Consider the following 27824-nt stretch of genomic DNA (forward strand, 5'->3'; position numbering starts at 1 on the left):
TATCGACGTTTATTTATTCGATGGATTACATTTGTCAGCAAACAGCTGGATTATAGCGATGAAGCGATCTGTGAGTGGCAGTGGGACAATTAGAGACGGAAGGAATCTTGGAATGTGATCGTGTTCCCAACAAATGTTACTGATGTATTATGCTTCGTAGTTTTGCTCACGTGGAATACGTAACCAATGGAAAAACCTAGGCCATGTGGTTGTAAAGGGATCAGAACTTGCTTAATATGTGAGAGAGAATTTGGAATTCCTAAGAAGGATTTAAAACCCCCCAAGGTACGTTTCTTATCATAAAACAGTACAACTAATGATAGAGTTGTGCTACAGTTACGACTGTATTCTTGCTTCGTAGTTTGTATGTTTTACAACCAGAAAGCCTCTCAAGATATTTAATTTTTTTTTTAAAGATAAGGTCTATTGTTTGGTATTCAAGATGTAAACTCCCTCATCCTTATTACTCCTTTTTTCTGGATCTGCATTGGAGCGTGTGACAAGAGTTCAGTAGTTTTCAGGAACTATATAGTAAATGTAGTAAAAACTAGTAGTACATAAGTCTATAGCGAATGTTCGTTTTTAGACTGGATGTTTCAACGTCGAGCACTTAAACTGAACTACATGCAATTGTTGATCTAGGTACTTGGTCATGAAATAAGACAGTACACGGTTTACAGAGTGCTGATTAAATAAAAAATTCAAACAAAAGAACACAGAACGGTTTCAGATTGATTATACAATGGTAAGACAGAGATTTTTGAACCAGCTTTTAAATTTTAAGACTTTCCCAGTGGCAGGTGTGGATTCCTGCCTCAGTGTATTGGCTATAAACTATAGATTAAAAATTAAGATATTGCCGAAGTGTAAGAGATTAAGGAGATGAGACCTGGATAAGTTGAGAGAGCCAGAGGTTTTTGAAAGTTTTAGAGGGAGCATCAGGCAAATATTGACAAGAACTAGGTAAAGGAATACAGTAGAAAACAAATGGTTAGCTTTGAGAGACGAAATGGTGAAGGCAACAGAGGATCAAATAGGTAAAAAGATGAGGCTTTGTAGTAATCCTTGGATACAACGTAAGGTATTGAATGTAACTGATGAAGGGAGAAGGTATAACAAGTGAAGCAGCCAAAAGGGAATACAGATGTCTAAAAACGAGATTGTAACTGTAACGGAGAAGATATAACAACTGAAGCAGCCGAAAGGGAATACAGATGTCAAAAAATGAGATTGACAGAAAATGCAGAATGGTGAAGCAGGAATGGCTAGAGATAAATGCAAGGCTACAGAAGCAGCTATTAATGGGGGAGAGAGATAGGTACTGCACACAGGAAAATTAAAGATGAAACAGATGTATGAATATCAAGAGCTCAGTTGAAAATCCAGTACTAAGCAAAGAAGTGAAAGCTGAAACATGAATTGAGTATATAGAACAGCTGTACCAGTGAAATAAACTTGTAGGCAATACTATAGAAAGGGAAGAGGAAGTAAGTGAAGATGGGAGATGTTATACTGTGAGGAGAGTTTGACAGAGCACTGAAAGACCTAAGTTGAAACAAGGCCCCTGGAGTAGGCAACATTATATAAGAACTACTGATACCCTTGAGACAGATAGCCATGACAAAACTATTCCACCTAGTGTACTAGACATATGAAAGTGGTGAAATATCCTCATACTTAAAGATGACTGTGGTGGTAATTCTAATTCCAAAAACAGGTCGGAGTATTACCAAACCACCTGTTAGTCATGGTTGTAAAATACTGACACGAATTGTTTCCAGAAGAATGGAAAAATGTAGGAATTGATGTCGGGGAAAGTCTGTTTGGATTCCAGAGAAATGTAGGATCAAGTGAGACAATATTGACACTACAAGTTCTCTTGGAAGATAGGTTAAGGAAAGACAAATCTATATTTATAGCTTTTATAGTCTTAGAGAAAGCGTTTGACAATATCGACTGAAATACACTCTTTTGAAATTATGAAGGTGGCAGGGGTAAAATACATGGAGCAAAAGGTTCTTTACAAATGCAGAAACCAGATGGCAGTTGTAAGAGGTGAAGGGCAAGAAAGGGAAGCAGTGGCTGAGAAGGAAGAGACAGGGTTGCAGCCTGTCCCCGATATTATTCAATCTTTACTTTGAGCAAACAGTAAAGGAAACCAAAGAAAGACTGAGATGGAATTCAAGTTTGGGGAGAAGAAATACAAACGTTGAGGTTTTCTGAAGACATTGTGACTCCTGGAGATAGCAAAGGATTTGGGAGAGCAGTAAAATAAAATGTATAGTGCCTTGAAAAAGATGATCATCGACATTAGCAGAACAATAGTGATGGAATGTAGTCAAATTAAATTAGGTGATGCTAAAGGAATTCAGTTAGGAAATGGCACTAAAAATAGTAGGAGAGTTTTGCTATTTGAGCAGTAAAGTAACTGGTGATGGTCGAAGTAGAGAACATCTAAAATTTAGTCTGGCAGTGGAACATCTAAAATGTAGTCTGGCAGTGGCAAGAATCTTATTACAGAAGAAGAAACATTTGTTACATCAAATATAAATTTAAATGTGGGGAAATATTTTGCGAAGGTATTTGTGTAGAGTATAGCCTTGTAGGCTATTTAAGTGAAACATGGATGAGAAACAATTAAGATAAGAATGCAATACTAAGGAATTTTTATCCTAATGTGTACCATTTTTCTTTCTAGTTTTCACTGAATGAACGAATGTTAGTTTCTTCTGAATCAGTAAATATTTTCAGTAACAGGTCTCATTGTGGAATATATAATGCTCAAAAGAATTAGGGGAAAATGAATTTGGGCATCTGCCATATTCTACTGAGCAGTAATTGAGGACTGAGTTTGTTACCAAATTATAACTTTAGCTTTCACAAATTTAGTACACAACAGAACAGCATTACATCTTCATTCATTTACATAACAAGAACCAAAATGTCTGATGTGGAAACAAATGTTCATCCCATTGTACTGAGTGATTTTCATTGTACCCTGAGAGCTTCAATAACATATGCACCTTTTGTGAGCATTTTATCACTGTCTCATATGTATATGGCATGCTCCATACAAGTGTACAGAGTTCATCTGTGGTACCCATTCCCATTCCATTTTTCAGGAGAGTCCATAACGCAGTTCTTGGAGAGTCTGTGTTGGAATGACTACAAATGGGTCTGTCAAGCACGTCCCACACATCTCTGGCCTGTCTGTTACTTCAATGTCCAGGCTTTGCAAGACATCACTGGTCATTTCTGCCACATAATTGAGTGTGAGAAGGCATTCAGGATTATCACCATATGTTCTTTTTCTCCTCTCTACATCTACATTTATACTCCGCAAGCCACCCAACGGTGTGTGGCGGAGGGCACTTTACGTGCCACTGGGGAACATGTCTTGGGTATTTTCATGAATGTGTTTTTTGAAGCCTGGCATAGCAACAGTCCTTCATCTGTTTCTTCCTTCTTTCATCATTCTCTGCATCTTCCCCTTCCTCTGCTTTGGTGTTTCAGGTCTCTCTTGGTTTCTTTATCCTCCCTGTGTGCTCCTGAAGGCCAGCCCAGATGTTCGATGCATAACAAGTGACTGAGTAATGCCTAGTTCCCCGCCCCGCATCTAAAGATAGGGTTCGCACATACCCCTGGCACCTGTCAGGCCCAGGAAAGGGTGATTGCCTTAGCTGTTACCTTCCCAGTTGCCAATTGGTCCCTCTGTCTGGAGTCTGGGAGGTGTGATCTGATGTGTGAAAAATCACGTAAGGCAGGTGAGCCATCTCTGAGAGGGGCCCCCAGTCATGACGCTAGCAATGGAGGGATATTTTATTGCAGTGAACCAATCATCTTCATCTCAGTCTACATCTGATAAATGGAATGAAGCTAAGGATTCAATGACTCTCCCAGCTGCGGCTTGGTTCCTTGTGGTGTCACATACCAAAGGTCAGTCTTTTGCTACAGTTAACCCATTTATTATTCAGAAAGATGTTGATGCAGTTGCAGGCCCTGTGAAGTCCTGCTTCACTTACTTAATGCGGCTTTGCTTCTGGAGACCAGTTGTGATTTTCAAGCCCAACAACTGCTTACAGCTCTTCCATGGATACCCAGTTCAAGTTGAGGATCATCACACTCCGAATTCTTCGTGTGGTGTTATTTACACTCAGCTGCTTGATGGCCTGACTGAGGGGGAAATCCAACATTATCTTTCTGATTAGGGCACCACCGCGGTCCATTGGGTAACAAAAGAGGTTGATGCAAACTTGGTGCCTACACGTTCTCTTTTTCTCACATTTGATCAAGAGTGCTTCCACTGGAGATTAAGGGAGGCTATGAAGGCGTCCCGGTCTAGCCTTACATTCCAAACCCAATGCATTGCTGCCAGTGTCAATATTATAACCACATTTGTGTGCCCTCGCAAATCATGGCCAAATGTGTTACTTGTAGAGATGATCTGAGAGTGATTGCCCGCCTTCTCCTCCCATTGTATCAGTTGTAATGGCAACCATGCCTCTTCATCCCATGAGTGTCCTGTGTATCTCGATCTGAGTAAGGGAAAAAGTACTCTACCTTGTTACTCACAAGCTGATGGCTAGTCAAAAGCCCTGAATTTTACCATCTGGCACTTACAGTACTGTCGTTGCTATGCCTCGCTCCATGAAGGACATGGCCGCACAGACTTGCGACTGCCAATTCAGTACTGCAATCGTGAAATTGCCCATTATCACGTTAGCATCCCCATCTCCTTCTGCTACAGTTGTGCAACAAGCCACCAAATCTATGCCCCCCCCCCCCCCCCCGGCGGTGAAATCACCTGCTACACAACCAGCAGGCCGGAAAGAACAAAACACTCCCACAAAGACTTTCTACATCCCTCCAGTAAACAAATGTCTGGGTCTGTCTGTGAACTGTAAAGGCTCTAAGAAATAGGGCAAAGGCATACAGTCTTCTCCTTCCGCAACTCAAAGATCCTCTTCACTGGTGTCGCTGCATGATACCCTCACCTGGGCCAATGTCCATTTCACTGCCTACCATTTTTCTGCTCCGGAGTCCACAGATCAGTTCAGGGAGAATGCCTCCAGTCTCTGACCCTGTACCAGTGAGTCTTCAAAGGCTGGCTCTTGGCAGCCGCCGAAGTGACTGCCCTTCATTTGTTCCCTCCTGCCCATTCCCTGTTATGAGTCTTCTCCAGTGGAACATTTGTGGCATTAGATCCAACAAGGAGGAATTATGGCTGATCTTGGAATCCACAGTGTCAGGTTATTTTCTGCCCCAATAAATGAAACTGTGTCCTCCATACTGTTTTGACCTCTCATGTTTCCTTCAGGTTCACTCTTAGCCCCCCCTCCCCCTCCCCCCGAGGACTGCATTCTATCTTATGGGGGGGGGGGGGGGTCATGCTGCTCATTCAGGATGACATCCATAGCTAAACTGCCCCATTGAACACCCAGCTGCAAGCTGTTGCCGTCCACATTTTCCTTAGTCATTTCACCTTTTCACTTTATAGAGGCTACATCATCCTGTCATTCACTGTCACCAAGGAAGTCTTATTCCAGCTTATTGGTCAGCTCCTTCTCTGCCCCCATCAACTTGGGCCAGTATTTTGTGGGGATTTTGAGCTCCACTCAGTATCAACCTGCATTCCTCCCTCAGAAACTAGTGGAAGAGTGTCAGCTGATATTATTCTGCTCTCAAAATCGTGAATGCTTTATTTAATACCATCTTTTCTATGAGGGAACTCTCACCTCATCCTGACCTTCTGCCACAGGGAATTCAGATGTTGCAACACCTCTCTCTTGCTGGCAAGCACTTTCTGCTTTGAACCTACAATCCTTTTTAGGCAGACCGCAAATTTCCTAGAAGCTGGCGTGAAGCCACTGTCATACTCATATCTAAGCCCAGTAAGGACAAACACTTTCCTTCTAACTACTGCCCCATTTCCCTCACCAGTTATGTTTGCAAGGTGATGGAACGTATGAGTCAAGGCAGGCTGGTATGGTGGCTTGAGTCTCGCAGTCTACTACCCACTGCACAATGTTGATTTTGTGCTTGCTTTTCTGCAGTTGACCATCTCGTCACTTTGCCAACCCATGTCACGAACAGTTTTGTGTGGAAATACCAAATGCGTTTTTTTTGTAGGAAGCCTACGACCTCTGCTGGAGGACTGGTATCCTCCATACTCTATACACGTGGGGCTCACAAAGCTGCCTTTGCCATTTACTTCAGGCATTTTTTAAAGACCGAATTTTCAAGGTTCTTGTGGATTTGGCCTTGGCGGACACCTTTATACAGGAGAATGGGGTGCCTCAAGGCTCTGTCCTGAGCATCATCCTCTTTGCTGTAGTCATTAATGCTATTATGGACTATCTCCCACCAGGCATCTCCAGCTCTCTTTTCCTCAATGACTTTGTGATCTGTTGCAGTCCTCCATGGACTCGTCTCCTTGAGCAGTGTCTTCAGCAATTTCTCGTTCATCTTGATCCATAGAGTATCGACAATGGCTTTCGCTTTTCCATTGACAAAACTGTTTCTGTGAATTTCTGGTGGTACAATGGGTTTCTTCCACCATCTTAATACCTTGGGCTTCTTACCTGTCCACACACTGCACCTGGTCCGTCTGTGTCCTACATGTCCTATGAGGTACTTCCTGGGGAACGGATCAGACCATCCTCCTCCAGTTATACTGATCCCTTGTCCATTCGACACTAGATTGTGGGTGTTTCATTTATTCATCTGCGTGTCTGTCCATCTTATGCGTCACAACACGGTCAACCAAAATGGAAGATGTTTGGCCACTGGCACCTTTTACCCTAGCCCAGGTGAGTGTCTCTGTGCAGAAGCTGCAGAACTATCACTGTTATATTGGCATGTTGTTCTCCTTGCCAGATATACATGCCGTTTATCTTCCATGCCAGCCATCCATCCTGTGCCACCTTTTTCAATGACACTCTTGACCCCCAGTACGAGACATGCCCTTCTTCTCTTTTACCTCCTGGAGCTCACTTTTGGCAACTGCTCTGGCAGTTTAACTTCATGCTACCTGCTGTGTTTGGATGGGTGTGAACCCTTCATTTTCTTGGCTTCATGCAGGAGCCCATGTTCATCTTGGACTTCATTCACTTTCCAATGAAACTAATCTGGATTCGATCTATTATTGTAAGTTTCTCAACCTTTGCATGCAACTTAGCTATAGCACCTTCATGTACACTGATGGCTCTAAGACCGACTGTGGTGTCAGTTGTGCCTTTGTGATTGGTACTGACTGTTTTTGGTGTGAGCTTTCAGAACACTGCTCAGTTTTACAAGAGAGCTCTTCACCCTCTATCAGGCCACCCAGTACATCTGGTGACACAAGCTTTTTAATTGTCATATGCTGTGATTCTCCCAGTGACCTCAGAGCCTTTGTGTGCTGTGCACTTCCATCCCTTGGTACAACATATCGACAAAAGCTTCCATTTGCTCACTGTTGAGGGAGCCACCATAATGTTCATGTTGGTTCCTGGTCACTTCGATCTAATGGGAAATGAGATTGCTGATGCTGCTGCAAAAACTGCAGTCCTCCTCCTTCACCTCGGCCTGCTAGCTCTTCCATTCCTCCAGATGATCTTGTGTTGCCATATGTCGGCAGATGGTGTCACTTTGACATCACCTCTGGTGTTCTCTTCATGGGAACAAGCTCCAGGGAATTAAAGCTTTTCCAACGGCTTGGCCAACCTCCTCCTCGGCCTTCTCGTTGTGAGATCATTTTAGCTATGTTGCGTATAGAGCACTGTCTTTTTAGCCATCGCCATTTGTTAAATGGTGATCTCCCACCACATTGTGCTCATTGTCACCAACATTTGACAGTTACCATTTCCTGATCCAATACCCATTTTTTTTAACCATGTGGGTTCCGTGTATGTTTACTGTCTGAGTTATCAGCTGTTTTAGCAAACGGCATGTGGGCTGTTGATCACATTTTACTTTTTGTCTGTTGTAGCAATATGGTGACGGACATTTGATCTTTGGGTAGGGACCTCTGTCTCTCCATAGTGTATTTTGTGGACCTTTCTCCAAGGAGAATATCTTGTTTCTAACTATCTTTCCTGCTTTTTATTGGGCTAAGCATATAGCTGCTTTTAACTTCTTTTACTTAATGATGTTCTAAGATTATGACACGGGCACTTATGATTTCGGTTGTTAAAAGGAAGAAAGAAACCTCTACGCAGCAGCCACCATGTGGTCCAACAACTGTTCAATGCACTGAATGGCAGTAAGGCAACTGTGTATGATGATAGGATCCCTGTGGCCGTCAACACTGATGCCTCCCCACACCGTCACAGAAACTTGATTGAATCTTTTTATTTCCTGCACAATATTTGGCAGATACTGCTCACTATTGTGAGTCCACATACGAACACAGCCATCACCTTGTGTCAGAGAAAATCTGGGCTTGACTGTGAATAATACATTTTGCCAGTGACAGATTTGCCAGTTGACATGGGAATGGCATAACTGAGGGCGAAATGTTGTCGTATCATGTTTTCCGAACAGTCTGATCAGACACAGCAGCTCCAATGGTCCTTCTGTTATAGTCTTGCAGTGCTCTGGTGGTAGCCGTAAAACGCCGTAACATAGATGGCCAGATATCGGTCTTCACATGGGGTTGTAAGGCATCAGTGACCTTGTCCAACTTGCCTTGTGTACTGACATGTCTCCCTCGAGCATGTCCATGACCTGTGGATGACAGATGGAGAGACATTGTCATCTGCTGAAACATGACCGAAAATCCATTCCTCCTGTATCAAACAGATTGCCCTAGCAACTTGCATCACATTGAGGTGTTACTTTGCCTGTTGATTACAATGTCCACAAGTGATACTGTCATCTGCCTACCTCATTAGAGAACCCTGGTACAATAGAACTCACTTCCTTCTGAGGGGTCAGCTGATACTGTGATGCACAACACGGCCGATAGATGGTGAATTGCTTTAGTTGTTGCCTACATTGAAAGTGAAGATCTCAAGCTATGCTATAAGACTACAGGTACCGCCTGCTTCAGTATAGATTGAACATACTAGATGTTGATATAGAAATTCCCCAAATTCTTTTAAGCAGTGTTTGTATGGGGATGACAGAGGTAGAATTCCAAGACACCCTAACAGCAGCCTACATGGATTTTATGGACTGACACCACGAATCAGTCTGACCAACTTTTTCTGGGCTGAGAATATGCTTGGTGAGTGCACAGAGTTGCTCCAAAGTATACCAAAATACAAGATAATAGAATTAAAGTAAGCAAAGTAAACAAGCCTTAGCATTCCAGTGTCAGGGACAGTGTGGATCATTCTTACAGTGAAGATGCCAGCATTCGGTTTCTGCACAAGTTCTTAATTGTGAAATTTCTAAGAAAGCCTTCCAGCTACTTTCAATCTTCAGAATATAACTCAGTGTTTAACTACCTCAGGACAATAAAATTTCTTTTTTACCAGACATCTACATCAGGATCTGTATAGAATGTTAGAATTAATCTGTTATCTGAAAGGCGCTTGCTGATGGTGCTTGCCACCCTATTAGCTTCTCATTTGTGTATGTCACCTAAGACACTAATTGTGCTATGTGTGAAGAGAGAATATTTTCAGTTCTCTGTCATGTTTAGTTGTAGAAACTCCATTGTACACAACACCAGTCAGATTCAAACCTCTTCCCTGTTGACACTGGAGGACAACCTTCCGCTTTCTACTTTTCTGATAAGAAGTACACAATTGTTGCACTTTTTCTCTAATCCCGTAATGTTTGAACTTATCCAAAAATGTTTTATGGTCCACACAATCAAATGCTTTTCTTCAATCAGCGAAAATATCTCCTTTCCTCAACCTATTGTTCACTTCTGTTAACGCGTCACACACAACAGAATTAATTGTATTTTCTGTGGGCACTCTTACCCTGAAAACAAACTGCAAGACTGACAGCAAATTATATGGTCTGAGATGTGCCACTGCACTCCTAAACATTACTTTCTCAAAATAAAAAAATGGTAACAATGAAACTGACTGTCTATATTATGTCTTTCACCCATTTTATAAAATTGTTTCACTAATTAGTATTTCAGTCTGTAAGCAAATTAATAACACCTGAAAGACAAGTTCCATCTGGTGCATTGATCTTCATGATCCTACCTGAAATCTCATCACACCTACAGGAATATTTACTCTTTAATTATTTAATAATTGAGTCTACTTCATCAGCGTAGAGTTTTCTTGTTTGGGAAAGCGAATAAGTGTCATTAATGAATATCTTCGTAGTCAGCTCCAAGCATTCCCCGCAGGACACAAAGATATTGAGCATCTTTGGTTGGAATTTATAGGTATTGTCCACCATGTGTTAGAGAAGTTTGTGCCTAGCAAAAGTATAGGGGAGGGAAAGGATCCACCTTGGTACAGCAAACATATTAGGAAGTTGCTGAGAAAGCAGAGAATTTTCCAGTCATTTTAAACATAGTCACTGCCCCACTGACAAACAGAAATTATGCGAAATGAAAGCAGTTGTCAGAAGGACAGTGAGACACACCTTTAATGAATTTGAAAGCAATATTTTATCTGCAGATTCTAAAAATAACCCTAAAAAATTTTGGTCATACGTAAAATCTGTGAACGCTACAAATAATTCAGTACCTTCTCTTGCTGACAGTACGGGTAATGTAACTGATGATGATAAACAGAAGGCTGAAATTCTAAACCTAGCTTTCAAAAACTCGTTTATGATAGAGGACTGTAGCACCATTACCCCTTTCAATTATTGAACAAACGAAAGGATGGCTGACATAGTGTTTAGTGTATCTGGGATTGTAAAGCAGTTAAGATCCTTAGACGCCAGAAAGGCATCTGGGCCAGACGGTATCCCTGCAAGATTTTATGTTGACTATGCTACAAATATAGTTCCATGGGACTAGAAGAAGGCCCAAGTCATAGCAATCTATGAAAAGGGTAGAAAATCGGATGCACATAATTACCGGCCAATTTCACTGACGTCGATTTGTTGTAGAATCATGGAACATATTTTGTGTTCAGACATAATGACCTTTCTAGACTCTGAGAAGCTCATCTGCAGAAACCAGCACGGTTTTAGGAAACAGCGGTCATGTGAGACACAGCTGGCCCTCTTTGTGCATGATGTGCAACAAGCTCTAGATACCGGCTCCCAGGTTGATGCCATATTTCTCGACTTTCGAAAGGCCTTCGACTCAGTTCCACACTGTCACTTGCTTCAAAAAGTGTGCTCTTATGGTCTATCCAATGACATACGCGGTTGGATAGAAAGTTTTCTAACAGACAGGGCGCAGTATGTCGTCCTGAACGGGGTAACTTCAACAGAAACAAGTTTAACTTCAGGTGTGCCCCAGGGCAGCATAATAGGTCCTCTGCTTTTTACGATTTACATAAACGATCTGGTAGATGGTATTGACCGCGGCCTTAGACTGTTTGCCGATGATGCTGTAGTCTATAGGAAAGTAGTATCACACAAAAGTTGTGAACAAATCAATGAGGATTTGCAGAAAATAAAGGCATGGTGTAATGACTGGCAGTTATCTCTCAATATTAGTAAGTGTAACCTACTGCATATAAAAAGGTGAAAATCCCCATTAATATATGAGTACAAAATAAATGATCAGTCTTTGGTAGCGGTAACATCAGTCAAGTATCTGGGTGTGACTATTTGAAGTGATCTCAAATGAAATGATCAGATTACACAAGTAACGGGTAAGGTAAACTCTAGATTGCAGTTTATTGTTAGAATCCTGAAGCGATGCAGTCCTTCAACAAAGGAAATAGCTTACAATACGTTAGTTCATCCAGTCTTAGAGTATTGTTCGTCTGTATGGGACCCTTACCAGTTGGGTCTGATTAAAGAGATTGAGAAGGTCCAAAGAAGAGTGGCAAGATTTGTGACTGGTGCATTAAGCCATCGCGAGAGGGTTACAAATCTCATAGAAAGTTTGAAGAGGGACATACTTGCAGATTGGCGACATTCTAAACAGAAGGGGCTGCTCACTAAATTCCGAAATCCAATCTTCACTGAGGATGTAGAGCATATATTATTACCACCAACTTTCAAACCGCGTAATGATCATCTTTCAAAGATAAGGGAAGTAAGAGCTCGTACTGAGGCGTTCAGACAGTCTTTTTTTCCCTTGTGCGATCCGAAGTGGAACAGAGGGGGAGAAATATGACTTTGGCGCAAATTGTGCCCTCTGCCACACACCGCTTCGTGGCTAGCAGAGTATATATGTAGATGTAGATTTCTTGTAACTGCATCTGATATTAGTGTGTGGGAGCTCCAGCTTTCAAGAATTCTACAAATTTACTTGCACTAATAAAATTAAGATCTAACTTGCCCATTATTAACAGGGAATGATTATTAAATTTGTATTTCACAATGTATTTAGATTCAAAAAGCTTGAATCAATGTAGTAGTACTGGCAATTATGAGGGAAGAAACAAAACCAATCAAAAAATAAAAGATCAACAGTAGTCCTATTAAAACTGCTTAATCAGTGCTACCTTTGAGCTGGAACAAGGGACCCATAGTCTGTATATTCATGAAAACGTATACGGTTACTTGGTTCACAAGTAATCCTCAACCCTCAGTATTTTTAGACACTTTGTTTTGGCATCTTATCCACTTCTAGGAAAAAGAGCTTCCTCACTTTTGTAAAAAGGATCTCATAAAATGCACTCATGCAATCCCAATACATGCACTATTCATTTTATAGTATTATAAATTACCATTTGTTAATTATTTGGAAACCTTCAGATAGTGACCTACTTACATTGAAATATTTTTGACATTATCATATGCTTTGAGATTTATTTATTCCTTGCTTGTGGATTCTAGCAGATAATTTTCAGCTGAGAGTATTGGGTGTGGCATACATTTTTTTATATGCAGACAGGCTAAGAAAGATGCAACATCTGTGTTCTGATTGCAATTACCATTTTACATTATGTCAAGCCTTAATTACAATGAATATCAAATAGATGTACAATAAAAGAAAACAAGATTACATTTTACAGACTCATAAAAGATTATTACGTATTTTCTGTTACAATGCAGCATTTCAAATTTAGATTAATTTTAAATACTAATTCATACTGTGTATACATTTCTCAGTGTGCTACGCTAGAAAATGATTTTTTAAAATTTTTATTCCTTTTATTTCTGTAAGCATTAAAAAACCTTTTGCACCTGGAGCACTCATTGTCTATATGAGATTTCACTGTCTTGTATAGTAATTTTCCTTTCTTCTTCTTCTTCTTCTTCTTCTTCTTCTTCTTGTATGGCTATGTTTATCTTTATTAAGGAGGTGATTATCACTTGTTCTCACATTCATCTCCTGAACTATCTGTTGGGGCTGTTAAAATCCCAAAATAAACAAAGCAACCATTTATTATCATAAAAACATGCGTGTTGAAAAAAATAATTCAAGTCTGATGACTTATTTGTGTTTATACAGGGGGGTATAAGAAAGGTCAAGCTACCCTATTTATCTTGATAACTTGGTACGTTGAACTTCATTTCATACTAAAGCAATATCAACAAGGTGATCTCAGTATCTTGCAGTTTAGCAAATCATTAATTCTCTCTCTCTCTCTCTCTCTCTCTCTCTCTCTCTCTCTCTCGCACACACACACCTACCTTTTCTCTCCCCTCCACCCTCTTTTAGGTAGTTAGTTTGCATTCACAGAGAAACGGACAAGAAAGGCCATTACTTAACTGCAAGAGGTTCATCTCAAAGTACAGTTGATCAGTTTAGAGGAGATTCTGAATGTCCTAGTCAGTATACTTTTCCTATACTACCCAACTATCTTCTTTCCTCCACAGAAGAAGAAAAATATGGTTCTTAAAGATGGACAATTTTTTTCTGTTTAATTATCTGTTTCTACCAGCTGCACTAGGAATTGTCTCCTGAAGGTAATTGTAAGCCATTCCGTCTATGTGTGTGCGAATTAAATGAATTTTGGAATAAATTTTTTTATATAATTAATTTTTCTTTTTTTAGGGCTGCAAAAGCTACATATACTGTGCTTTCTGTAACAAAGCATGGGAAGGCTCATGTATGAAAGACTACAAAACTCATTCAGCCCATGAAGGAGATGCTATTGAATTCCCAGGAATATATATACAGGTAGAATGTGTTTCCTCAAATGTCCAGATTTATGATACTGAATATTGTTACTAATGAAACCTATATTACAGCTTGATTTCTTGACACCAGAAGAAGAAGCAATCTTAATTAATGGCATTGATGAAATGCCATGGGATTTATCTCAGAGTGGCCGTAGAAAGCAGGTAATTTTTAGTCAGTTTTCTTTATTTTTTTGTGCATTGCAAAATTCTTCCAGTCTTCCTGTTGATTGTTTAATTTTTACCTTGTATAGTGGTATCTCATCTGCCAGTTTTAAAAATTGTGTTAACAAGGCTATGGAGTTCCAAAAAATAAATTACTTTTCAGACAACATATGTGTATGTTCAAGAATAATATGCTGGAAAATTTCTGCAGAGATACAAGCAAACATATTTGTATGTGGAGAAAATGGGGTGCACTGTTTTCTTAAGTGTTCGATGGCCTCAATTCACTTAGCCCATACTCAGCAAGAAAATAAAAATAGTCATCATTTTCCATGTATCTTTGTCTGTTTAAACACAATTACTTTCCCAACTTGTACCAGGCTGGATCTGCTTTTCTCCCTTGATGCCTTCTCTGTCCAAACCATTTTAATACTATATCACAGCTCCTTCTATTGTATAGATGCCTTGTCTAGCCACCTTGCTCCCATGTTTCATCCAAACTGAACTCAAAGCTGTTTTGCCCCTCTTCCCGTGACCCCGCTGCTAACATCATTTAACTTACTTTCCTGACTCACTAGGTAGACAAGACCATGGATTGTCCATTTACTGACTGTGATGGTTTCTTTCTTTCAAAGGGAACCAAGCTATTCCGTTCTCGTATTAAAAAAGAAACACATCCCTTGTATGAGACGGTAATTGTATTGCACTTCAGTTGATATTTCCTGTCTAGATCACTCAAGAGATTTTCATTTGTTACGTGCTTGGCAAAGTCATCATCAGGTGTTGCAATAAACATAAAAAGATATGCAATGAAGAACTATATTACATTAATATGGCACTATAAAATATTAATGTTCTATGCTTCCTTCTAGTGCTGCCTTGCAGGTGTTTCCTTTTCCTCTGTCACTCAGCGACACCATTGGAGCAGCTGTCACTTCACCTTTTAGATAATAATATCTTTTTTGCAGTGCCTAAAAATGGCTGTCCCAAAGCATATAAAAAATATGTATCTACTATGTGTTTCAGACAGGAGATATTGATCTGTTCTTTTATACCATAGTGTGACATTACGAGAATCAGCTCGTGTAACAAGAGATAGCAGTGAGTGCTTTGACAGATTGCGGTGACTAACTGAGCGGGCAAGGAATGTGTGTAGATTGGTGGTCAATACCGGAACTCAGGGTCTTTTCTGATGGTGGAGTGCGTGTACTTAGTAGAAAGGTGGAGATGACACAGTGGTGGATAAGATGGATGATATGAAATATTACTTATATTTTCAGTGAAACTATGTTACAGGCCCTGCAAACAGATTTTAATAATAATAATAATAATTAATAATTGCAATGGGACAATCTCATTGCAATTCTAAGCATGATTCTGGGATAAATATTAAGAAAGTTAAAAAATTTTCTTCACAGTAGAGTATAAAATTGGTAACAACTGAATCCGGAGCAGTCCGATCATATGCAATGTCAAATGAAAACTGACAGTGTCAGTAAACGTTCCAACAAGTCTTTTTTAAAATCGTGCATGTGTATAAAGAATTACAGACGAGTTCATTAAGTTTATATGCAAATCATCCACGGTTAAACAAAGTTGAAAGGGAGTGCTAGTTTCGTAGATCCTTACCTAATCTTCCTAATGGATGGTTATCCACAATATACTATTTTTATATGCTTTGATTGGTTAGTTATGTTAAGGACCATAAATAAAAGTTGTATAAAACAGCCTGGAGTTGCAAATTATAATGAATAAAATGAACATGTAGGAGACATGGTAGCCAACGTGTAGAAGGACACCTGTTCTTCAAACTTGGCATACTTGATCATTTATTCATCAACACTCACTTCATTCCCTTCAATGTAATCCCCCTCAGATGTAATACACTTGTGCCAGTGCTTTTTCCGATCTTGGAAGCCTTCTGGGACTCGCTTTTCGTTATGGTGTTCAGCTCGTCCAGCGATTCTGTTCTTCTCACATCAGTGGTGGTAAAACACTTCCTTTTATGGTTCTCTTCAGCTTCAAAACTAGAAAGAAGTTGCAGTGGGCCATGTCTAATGAATACGGCAGCTGAGGCAACATAATAGTTTTGCTTCTTGCCAAAAAATCACAAACAAGCATTGAGGTGTGAATAGGAACATTGATGTGATGCAATTGTGGTGAGTGGTTTTGCCACAGTTCTAGTCATTTTCTTTGGATTCTGTCACACATATTGCACATAACTTCCAGTAGTATTCCTCACTGACCATACAATCATAAGCAGAAACTTGAGAGACACTGTTGAACTGTAATCGAAGAAAACAGTGAGGAGAACCTTCACATAGATTGAATTTGCCAAATTCTTTTTGGTCTTGGCTCTTCAGGTATTTTCCATTGGGATGATTGGTCCTTGGTTTCAACATCATACCCATACACCCATGTTTTATCACTTGGTATAACCTTCTCTAGAAGTTCTGGATCATTGTCGACTTCATTCACCAATTCCTAAGCGATGTCTATGCAATTCGATTTCAGTCAAAATTCAACAATTTCAAAACAAACTTCACTGCTACACATTTAATGCCCAAAACATTTGAAAAAAATTGCTTGGCATGAGCCAAAGGATATGCTGACATCATCAGCAACCTCTCAGATGGTGATACGGCAATTTTCTAGAACCATTTTCTGTACTACTTCCACATTGTTGTCAGTAACTGTTGTGCTAGGGTGTCCAGGGTAGTTGTCATCTCTGTCTTCTTGACCCTCTTTGTGAAACATTTATACCACTCATAAACTCTTGTCTTAGTCATAGTAGATTTGCCAAAAGCTATAGTCAGCATTTTGAATGCAGTGCTGCACAGTATTCAATTTTTTTCAAGCAAAATTTATTGCAAATTCTATGATCACTCTTTTCCAAAAGTAAAAATTCGCCAAGCACTCAGAAGCACATATAACATTTTCAGCTGTCAACAATAAACTAAATATTCAGAACAACTAAAAATGCAAACATACATCAGGAACATGTGTACCAACAAGCTAAAATTGAAAATAAGATATATAAACCCTGCAAAATTAAAAAAAAAAAGAAAAAAAAATCCTGTTACTTTTTGATCACACATCGTATTTATGATTTTATGTACTTTTTGTCTCATTGTAAAACTGGATGTAGGCATCTTTCGTAAATTTTATTTATAACTTGTTTGTTAATGTATTGCTATTTTAGTAAGAAGTCACAAACTGACTACAACAATTTTAACTGTAATATTGTATCAAATACATGTATGGAATTAGCTTAGATATGAATAGTGGTCATTATTTAAGTATCAACATAGATTCAGTAATGTTTGACATAAAAAAAAAAAAAAAAAAAAAATTTAATGATAGTTGTAGGGCACACATTGTCCTTTGGACATTGGCCTTTTGCTGTCAGTCTTCACTGTGGTCACTGGTGAGCTGGTTGGGAGGAGTGTGCAACCACATAAATTACATACTTTTCAGTGTGAACAGGAGTTACATACTTAAACTTTTTGCTGGACTTAGATTATTTGGCTGTCTTTACTGTAATCGATTTTGCACAACTCTACAAACCTTAATTTTCTTTAGATATTTGAGGCAGATGTGAATTGTAATTATTTGCTACAACTCATATTTATATTCATGCATGAGGGACTTGTTGCATTTTTCACACAGTGGTTAGTCAGGATAACAAACTTTAATGTACGAGGGTCAGTCAAAAAGTAATGCCTCCTATTTTTTTTTCTACGTTTAATTGTCAGGAAATTTAAATGCAATTACATAGGTTGAAAACCACAACATTGAGGATCATTTTGTCATTTTTCAATGTAATCTCCGCCCATCTCTACAGTTTTGGTCCATCTTTGAACAAGGGCATGTATCCCAGCACGGTAAAAATCACAGCTCTGCTTCCTAAGCCATTGACGCACGGATGTTTTGACGGCCTCCTCATCTTCAAAATGAATCCCACGATGAGCTTCTTTTAATGGCCCGAACAGATGGAAGTCTGATGGTGCCAGGTCAGGGCTGTATGGGGGATGAGGCAAAACTTCCCATCCAATTTTGACAATCTCGTCAGAGGTGTGACGACTGGTGTGTGGTCTTGCATTGTCATGCAAAAGAAGAACATCTGCAATTGATTTTGTTGGGCGAACTGGCTGAAGACGTGCTTTAAGTTTTTTGAGGGTTGTGACGTATTGAACAGAATTTATTGTGCATTCCTGCTCCAAAAAATCAACCAGAATCACACCCTCTGTATCCCAGAAAACTGTTGCCATAACTTTCCCTGCCGATCGCACAGTTTTGAATTTTTTCTTCCTCGGCGAGCTTGTGTGACGCCACTCCATTGACTGCCTCTTTGATTCGGGTTCAAAAAAATGCACCCATGTTTCGTCCCCGGTCACAATTTTTTTCAGAAACTCATCTCCCTCCAAACGGAAGCGCTGCAAGTGTTGGGAGGCTATTGTTTTCCTTGCCTCTTTATTCTGATCGGTTAACATTCTTGGAACCCACCGTGCACAAACTTTTGAGTACCCCAATTGTTTAATAATCGTGATCACACTGCCTTTACTAAGAGAAATAATGCGACACACTTCATCTGCAGTCACCCGACGGTCACCACGAATGATGTCATCAACTTGCTGAATGTTGTGTGGAGTCACTGCACTCACCGGCCTGCCGCTCCGCTTTTCGTCAGTCAACGGTGTTTGCCCTTCAGCTTCCTTACAACGACGAACCCATCGTCTAACAGTGCTGACATCCACTGTCACAACACCATACACCTTCTTCAGTCTTTCATGAATGCATATGGGCGTTTCACCTTCTGCATTCAAGAATTCAATCACACAACGCTGTCTCAAACGAACATCGATGTCGGCCATCTTACAAACTTCTGCTGTGCTGCCACCTGTTGACACAGAAAGTTACTACTGCAGTGGATTGCAGAAGAAGGTTTGAGGAATGGCGCCAAATTCAAATTTTCCACTTAACTTAATATCTTTAAGTAGAAAAAAAATGGGAGGCATTACTTTTTGACCGACCCTCGTACATAGTGGTTGATAGCGGGAAACTGTACTTTCTGACTGTGTGTTTACTGTTTTTCATAAATTGACGTGCAGTTAAATGAACCTTGCTGAGTGTGTTTCTGCATGTGCTGCGTACATTATTTATTTTATTTGAACGTTAGTAAACATGTATTTGATTTAAACTATAATCCTCTGGTTTCGTCAATGTCATTAATCCTACAGTATTTGCCCAATCGTTTCACTTATTTATATAGTTCCGTGAGTCATGCTGTATGCAGTGTGGTATAGTTAATGTTGCTCGCTGGCATGCTGCTGGTCACCGTTTCAAATCTGACCCCCTACAGTTACGTATCATTTAGTGTTTCTCAGTTCTGGAAGGTTCTCAAAATTTCTTATGTTTGCAGTGTTTGCATTCTGGAAAATAATGTTTCATGCTAATAGCTTTTCTCTCCATCTGTTGTGAATGTGCTTTTGTGTTCATAATAAACATACTTACAATGCTAAGTTGTTCTTCATTTGAAGACCCTGCTTTCAGATTTGGACTTGATTCTGGTTACAGTGTGAAAATGTATTATTCATTGACTTGTCTATTTACATAATGGGATCAATTCTATAAGGATCAATTCTATAAAGAATGTTTGGGCTGTAAAGCTACGGTGCATGACCAGCCACTATGATGATATGACAAAGCCAACAAAGTACATCACGTATTGTTCACACCAACAGCAGCCAATAAATCTGCCAGTGTTCTCATAATGGTAGCCTGGCTATCTTCTCATTGTCATGAAACTGTTAAGTAGTCTTTATTTGTGTAGGCTGGGGTCCAAAGTACATTTCTGGTAGTCAGTAAGTTTAAATTTCTGATGATGTGTAGTGACATTCTTATTTCTTTTTGAAAACAGTTTCTCAGTTAACTGTAAAAGGTGTCATATCGCTAAACCCTCAGTTTCAAGATTTCTCAAAGGCTACTAAAAATTATATAACTCTACTCAAAGCGTCATAACTACTTTCGTATTTTGTCAAATACAAAGTTATGAATGTTAACCAAACAATATAACGCACTCTTTGTAAACTATCACTTGTTAAGAGGTTTAATGTGTGCAGTGGTTCCACAAATATTTAATATTAATAGCTTATGTGATTAACTGCATATACAGGTTATCAAAGTTATGTTTGTTGAGGGAATATACAGGGTGATTCAAAAAGAATACCACAACTTTAGGAATTTAAAACTCTGCAACGACAAAAGGCAGAGCTAAGCACTATCTGTCGGCGAATTAAGGGAGCTATAAAGTTTCATTTAGTTGTACATTTGTTCGCTTGAGGCGCTGTTGACTAGGCGTCAACGTCAGTTGATGCTAAGATGGCGACCGCTCAACAGAAAGCTTTTTGTGTTATTGAGTATGGCAGAAGTGAATCGACGACAGTTGTTCAGCGTGCATTTCGAACGAAGTATGGTGTTAAACCTCCTGATAGGTGGTGTATTAAACGTTGGTATAAACAGTTTACAGAGAATTCAGCCAATAAAGTTTTTGGTCCCTTTTTCTTCGAAGGTGCTACTGTAACTGGACTACAGTATCTGGAGATGTTAGAGAATTGGCTGTTCCCTCAGCTCGAACAAGAAGCACAACAATTCATATTTCAGCAGGATGGAGCGCCACCACATTGGCACTTATCTGTCCGTAACTACCTGAACGTCAACTACCCGAGACGATGGATCGGCCGCCAGGCAGCCCGTGACAGAGCACTTCATCACTGGCCTCCAAGAAGCCCTGATCTTACCCCCTGCGATTTTTTCTTATGGGGGTATGTTAAGGATATGGTGTTGCGGCCACCTCTCCCAGCCACCATTGATGATTTGAAACGAGAAATAACAGCAGCTATCCAAACTGTTACGCCTGATATGCTACAGAGAGTGTGGAACGAGTTGGAGTATCGGGTTGATATTGCTCGTGTGTCTGGAGGGGGCCATATTGAACATCTCTGAACTTGTTTTTGAGTGAAAAAAAAACTTTTTAAATACTCTTTGTAATTATGTATAACAGAAGGTTATATTATGTTTCTTTCATTAAATACACATTTTTAAAGTTGTGATATTCTTTTTGAATCACCCTGTATTTATAACGACATACCAGACATTGTCTCATACCAGACATTGTCTCATAGCGACATTGTCTCATAGCGACATTGTCTCATAGCGACATTGTCTCATAGCGACATTGTCTCATAGCGACATTGTCTCATAGCGACATTGTATAGTTGGGTTTTCTTCATTGAATTAGTATAAACTAATAGATTCTCTTTTATCTCTATTAAATACCTAGTCACTTATCAGAATTATTTATTTTTTAGATATAAGGTGCTCGTTGCTCCATACTTGTACTGATTTTACTTTTATTTTACAGAATTTTGGACCAAAGTGTAATTTTAAGAAGAAGCGTCTGCAGTTGAGCGAGTTTAATGGTTTCCCGGAATTCACAAAGTTTGTGCAAGAGCGTTTTGAAACTGTACCATTATTATCAGGGTATAAAACCATTGAACAGTGCTCCTTGGAATATGATCCAATACGTGGTGCATCAATTGATCCTCATATTGATGACTGCTGGATATGGGGTGAGCGTATTGTTACTGTTAATCTTCTGTCAGACAGTATGTTGACATTTACAAAATACAGAGGGGATATTAAGCGATATAATTTGTGCTGCGCATTTGAGTATCGTCCAGTTGTCCTTGGTCCTCTAGACTGTTGTGAACAAGAAGATTGTGTAGTTCGTGTACCCATGCCAAAGCGCTCTCTGTTGGTGATTTATGGTCCAGCACGGTATGGTTGGGAACACTGTGTTTTACGTGAAGACATTTCAGAAAGAAGGGTGTGTATTGCTTATCGGGAGTTCACTCCACCATATCTTAAAGGTGGGCAACATGAAGAGAAGGGAAGTGAAATTTTGAATGCTGCCAACAATTTCTGGGACCATAGGATAATGTCACAGGAATCATGATCATGGGCACAGAAGCTCTTACATTTTACCTCCAAGAAGAGAGAAAATTTATACACAGGTAACTTTCCTGCAGATGCACAACATTAACCATTGGAAGAAGTCTGTATGTATATGAGTTAACAGCTTAATTAAGAGCAAGTACATACTTTCTCATTTTACTGCATTACGAAAAACTGTGTGTTCTTACCATTTACACTGCACATAAAATGTTGTCAGAGTATCTTACAATTGACATCTAGATTATTTTTACATAATTTATTCTAAAAAAAAAAAAAAAATTGAATGTGTTATGTATACGTGAAAAATTAAATTTATTGATCCTGTTACATGATTACATTTTTACTAACAGTATCACATGAAGATTTCTGAACCCCTGTGATCCTCTTGCCATATTGTTACAGGCCATGTGGTTTTAAGGAAATCTGTTTCTTTCCAGTATCTGCGCAGCCTTTAGACCTCAAGAGTGTTTTATTATGTGCTTAATAAATGTACTTTATATTTACAGAAAAATGGAAATGGGCCTATCTTAAGGTGATTCTGGAATGATTTACTGGCCTGAAATATGCATCACTGAAGTGCTTCACAACATTGTTTTGTGGGGCAGTAATATGGTGTTTTATTTTTAATCCTGTCAGCATTGTATCACGGCTTTCAACTACCTCACTAGAGGATAAAATCACTGCTGGAATTAGGAACGTGGCACAGAAACAGAAAGGAAGAGAAAAAGTTCTGCATGACAACTCTCACTCTGTGGACATCAAACCAAATAGCTATTAGCATAGATTCCTGGAGAACTTCAGAATTTAAAAATTTGCATGACAATGCTACTTTTAATTAAGTCTACACTTATCTACTATTTAAACTTGCTTGTTCTTTCCCAACAAAAATCCATCTTAATTCCTAATATAATACCTATGGTGTATTTATACAAGAAAAGAGACACACAGAACTAGAAACAAGGAACCCTCGAGCAATTATAATATACACATGCTGCCACTTGCTGTTGACAGTGTTGGTAATGACAATAGCACCTCTGCCAGTCCCATTTGTGGTGCCACTTGTACAGATGTCAGATGTTTTGGCCTTTATGGTGTGTGGTAAAGGACCCATTCTTCTGGTTTGTCAGGATAGCATTAGACTCTTCCACTTCAACATTGTGAACTGAATGGGTTGGCAAAGGCAACAGGAATCTGTCAGAGGACAGGCGGCATTTAGGACAACTCAGCTAGATCAGATAATAGTACATGCTCTCGTGCAGTGACACTGCCTGGCATCAAACCACATGTCTTCTTCATATTGGTGTTGCGGCAGTCGACACACCTGAAGATAATGCATTCTGCTAGGAAACAGCATGATGATCAGGCACTGAGTGATGTCAGCAACAAAGAGCTGGTGCCAATGCTACATTCCTGCAACCTAGGATGATTGTGCTTGGTGTGTAACCATAGATTGTGGTGTGGAGGTGGGATGGTGCAGAAACCTGAATTCTGGACTTCGGAATTTGGATTTGCAGGCCGATGATAACAGCTGTTTAGTGGGTGCTGGAGTATCCTGCAGTACAGATACCACCTGGCTACAGTTGCCCGACGACTTCTTTGATGTATATAAATGATGTCCTGGTGACTGCTTTGGCTGTCTGGCAGTGGAGGCATCCACCGATGATTGTTGCAGTGCTACATCAATGCGTCATTATGAGCATCTTGTCACACTGTGACGTAGCATGTGGAATGTTTTGGAAATCAGCTGTGTCATCAGCCACATGCTTCAGGGTGGTAAGTGGAACTCTGTGTCCTGAATTTCCTTGGCTTCGCAGTCCTCCATCCATACCACAACACAGTATATAAAGATATCGCAAATGCTTATGATAGTGTCCTTATGCCCCCTATTGGTGAATAAGTTGAAAAATCATGACACTCCATCATAATTCATCCACTAGTGACCCCCTGTCTGTTGATAGACTGAAGCATGAGCATCATAAGGAACAGTGAAGCAGCAGGGCCAAGGAGAACAAGTAAAGGGTTATCGCAAGCCTTTGGTGTTGTCACCATGTTATTAAATCTAGGTGCATCAGCCCTAATTTTCAGTGTTAACCCCAAGTGTTCGAGTATCATATTGTGTAGCTGAATTATGTGTTTATACATGAAGGGTTAGTTTTACTAAGTCAGCAGCAGATGAATAATGCCATGATAATGTTTAATGAGTGGCTGACTAAGAACTAACTTGACAACTTCCTCATAAATCAACTGTGTGTGTGTGTGTGTGTGTGTGTGTGTGTGTGTGTGTGTGTGTGTGTACACCAGACAAAGGTTTAACCAACAAAGAAACATAAGATTAGAACACTCGTTGACCACGATGGCACCGAAACAGAGGACGACCGAAGAAAGGCAGAAATACTGAATTCAGTGTTCCAAAACTGTTTCACTGCGGAAAATCGTAACACGGTCCCTGACTTCAGTCGTCGCACGGACGCCAAAATGGAAAATATTGAAATAAACGATATCGGAATTGAAAAACAACTGCTATCACTTAGTAGCGGAAAAGCATCCGGACCAGACGAGATACCCTTAAGATTCTACAGTGATTATGCTAAAGAACTTGCCCCCTTTCTATCAGCAATTTATCGTAGATCCCTGGAAGAACGTAAAGTACCTAGCGACTGGAAGAAAGCGCAGGTCGTTCCCATTTTCAAGAAGGGTCATAAATCAGATGCGAATAATTATAGGCCTATTTCGCTTACGTCAATCTGTTGTAGAATAATGGAACATGTTTTATGTTCTCGTATTATGACGTTCTTAGATAATACAAATCTCCTTCATCATAACCAACATGGATTCCGCAAACAGAGATCATGTGAAACTCAGCTCGCCCTATTTGTCCAAGAAATTCACAGTGCCGTAGACACTGGCGAGCAGATTGATGCCGTATTCCTGGACTTCAGGAAGGCATTTGATACGGTTCCGCACTTACGTTTAGTGAAAAAAATACGAGCTTACGGAATATCGGACCAGGTTTGTGATTGGATTCAGGATTTCCTAGAAGAAAGAACACAACATGTCATTCTTAACGGTTCAAAATCTGCAGATGTAGAGGTAATTTCGGGAGTACCGCAAGGAAGCGTGATAGGACCTTTATTGTTTACAATATACATAAATGACTTAGTTGACAACATCGGTAGCTCCGTGAGGCTATTTGCAGATGACACGGTTGTCTACAAGAAAGTAGCAACATCAGAAGACTCGTACGTACTCCAGGAAGACCTGCAGAGGATTAATGAATGGTGCGACAGCTGGCAGCTTTCCCTAAACGTAGATAAATGTAATATAATGCGCATACATAGGGGCAGAAATCCATTCCAGTACGATTATGCCATAGGTGGTAAATCATTGGAAGCGGTAACGACCGTAAAATACTTAGGAGTTACTATCCGGAGCGATCTGAAGTGGAATGATCACATAAAACAAATAGTGGGAAAAGCAGGCGCCAGGTTGAGATTCATAGGAAGAATTCTAAGAAAATGTGACTCATCGACGAAAGAAGTAGCTTACAAAACGCTTGTTCGTCCGATTCTTGAGTATTGCTCATCAGTATGGGACCCTTACCAGGTTGGATTAATAGAAGAGATAGACATGATCCAGCGAAAAGCAGCGCGATTCGTCATGGGGACATTTAGTCAGCGCGAGAGCGTTACGGAGATGCTGAACAAGCTCCAGTGGCGGACACTTCAAGAAAGGCGTTACGCAATACGGAGAGGTTTATTATCGAAATTACGAGAGAGCACATTCCGGGAAGAGATGGGCAACATATTACTACCGCCCACATATATCTCGCGTAATGATCACAACGAAAAGATCCGAGAAATTAGAGCAAATACGGAGACTTACAAGCAGTCGTTCTTCCCACGCACAATTCGTGAATGGAACAGGGAAGGGGGGATCAGATAGTGGTACAACAAGTACCATCCGCCACACACCGTAAGGTGGCTCGCGGAGTATAGATGTAGATATACCCAGTCAAAAGGGTGGCCATGTACTTAGGGCTTTGCATTAGTCATAAGCTAAAGTAATCACATTACATAAGTACATAATTAAACAATGTGAAGGTGCCACAAATATCCTCAAGCTGTGACAGGTTTTTGTTGGATGCAGACCGGAGAATCTTCATTGACATATACATGATCTAATAAGACTTTATGTGGAGTATGGATGCACCTGATATGGATCAGCAACACAAAATAGCCTAGAAAAATGAGATAAGTGACAGTACAAAGCCATCAGAATCTGTTTTGGAGCATTCAAATCTACTCTAATTAATACTGTGCTGGTGGAACCAAATGAAATGCTGTTAGAGCTAAGCAGGAAATACATCAGTGCCAAATTCCTGTTTGAACTTTTTCACTTCTTACATGACAGTTTACTAACAAAGGTTAGAGAACTCACAACTAAGTGCTATGCAGACAGGCCTTGGCATAACAAGAAACTACAGCCCTTGCCAGATTTTTAGAGAGACACCTTTTCTTTGTGTGAATGCGTCATCACTTCCACAAATTTGAGCTGCTTCAGCGCACCCTTTGCTAACATCTTAGGGAAACGTATTCCATACACCCAAGGTGTAATCAATGAGAAAATTTTAGCTGACAAATTGTTTAGCAACATAGCCACCCACAAGACAGATTTACGGTGGTGAGTCTAAACACAAAGACAGAACAGGGAATGCATTCATAATGGCAAAACTGATCGAGGGAGGAAATTCTAGCTCCCTGAGGTAGTGTCTATACTCACTGCAGAATTTGCAGCAATCTTAGAGGGGCTTAAATAAAAGCAAAAATAATTGTATAAGAAACAATTATTATTTTATCAGATTCACTCTCAAAATTGTTGCTGTTAAAATTCTACAGTGCTAACAATACCTAAAATTATCTAGTATTGCTACAATGCTGACAATACCTAAAATTATCTAGTATTGCAGTCTGTCAAGCACTTAAGTGTGGAATGCAACAGAGTCATATAGATGTAGATACAACATCGTAGAAGCAACTGAGGAGTGTTCTACCTAGATAATAGTACCATTGTGTTCTGGATGAAGGTGCACAGCAGAATAAAGGGAAATGAAGATGTAGCTACCCTGTCCAAGGAAGCTGTGTGCACACTGGCTTAGTGAAAAGCAGTATAGCGCCACCAGTGATCTCCTACAAAAGGATTAGCAACAGGGCCCAATGGAATGCAGATATTAATGAATTGAAAGGAGATACTATGCCACAGTGGTACCTACTCCATCATGTCCTGGGCAACCAGAAAGACAAATACAGCTGAAACTTTATAGCGACAGTAGCATGTCTTCAATTTAATCACTGTAGATTCCAACATCATATCTGCTGCCTCGACATGGACCCATTTTCTTCAAGTGAATGCCACAGTGAGGAAGATGTTAACTAAAATTTCTTCTGTTGTGACATATCAAGAAACTATGATCCCAATGCAGCAGCTGATGC

General features: G+C 39.9%; 1 protein-coding gene across 3 annotated transcripts; it reads left to right on the forward strand.

The window, feature by feature from the left end:
• Window positions 1-33: 33 nt before the first annotated feature.
• On the forward strand, window positions 34-23192 carry LOC126261017 (alpha-ketoglutarate-dependent dioxygenase alkB homolog 4). Of its 3 annotated transcripts, none has more exons than XM_049958504.1 (5): window positions 34-285; window positions 14030-14155; window positions 14227-14319; window positions 21743-21950; window positions 22842-23192. In XM_049958504.1, exons 1-5 carry the CDS (start codon window positions 187-189, stop codon window positions 22880-22882), a joined length of 567 nt encoding a protein of 188 aa, XP_049814461.1. In that variant the 5' UTR covers window positions 34-186; the 3' UTR covers window positions 22883-23192. The 3 variants fall into 3 exon arrangements, 2 of the variants coding, with proteins under 2 accessions (XP_049814461.1, XP_049814460.1); XR_007546678.1 differs by having other exon boundaries at window positions 36-285; window positions 21743-22394; XM_049958503.1 differs by lacking the exon at window positions 22842-23192 and having other exon boundaries at window positions 37-285; window positions 21743-22660.
• Window positions 23193-27824: the final 4632 nt, after the last annotated feature.

The sequence above is a fragment of the Schistocerca nitens genome, chromosome 1, assembly GCF_023898315.1.
Source record: "Schistocerca nitens isolate TAMUIC-IGC-003100 chromosome 1, iqSchNite1.1, whole genome shotgun sequence".
Lineage (NCBI taxonomy): Eukaryota > Metazoa > Arthropoda > Insecta > Orthoptera > Acrididae > Schistocerca > Schistocerca nitens.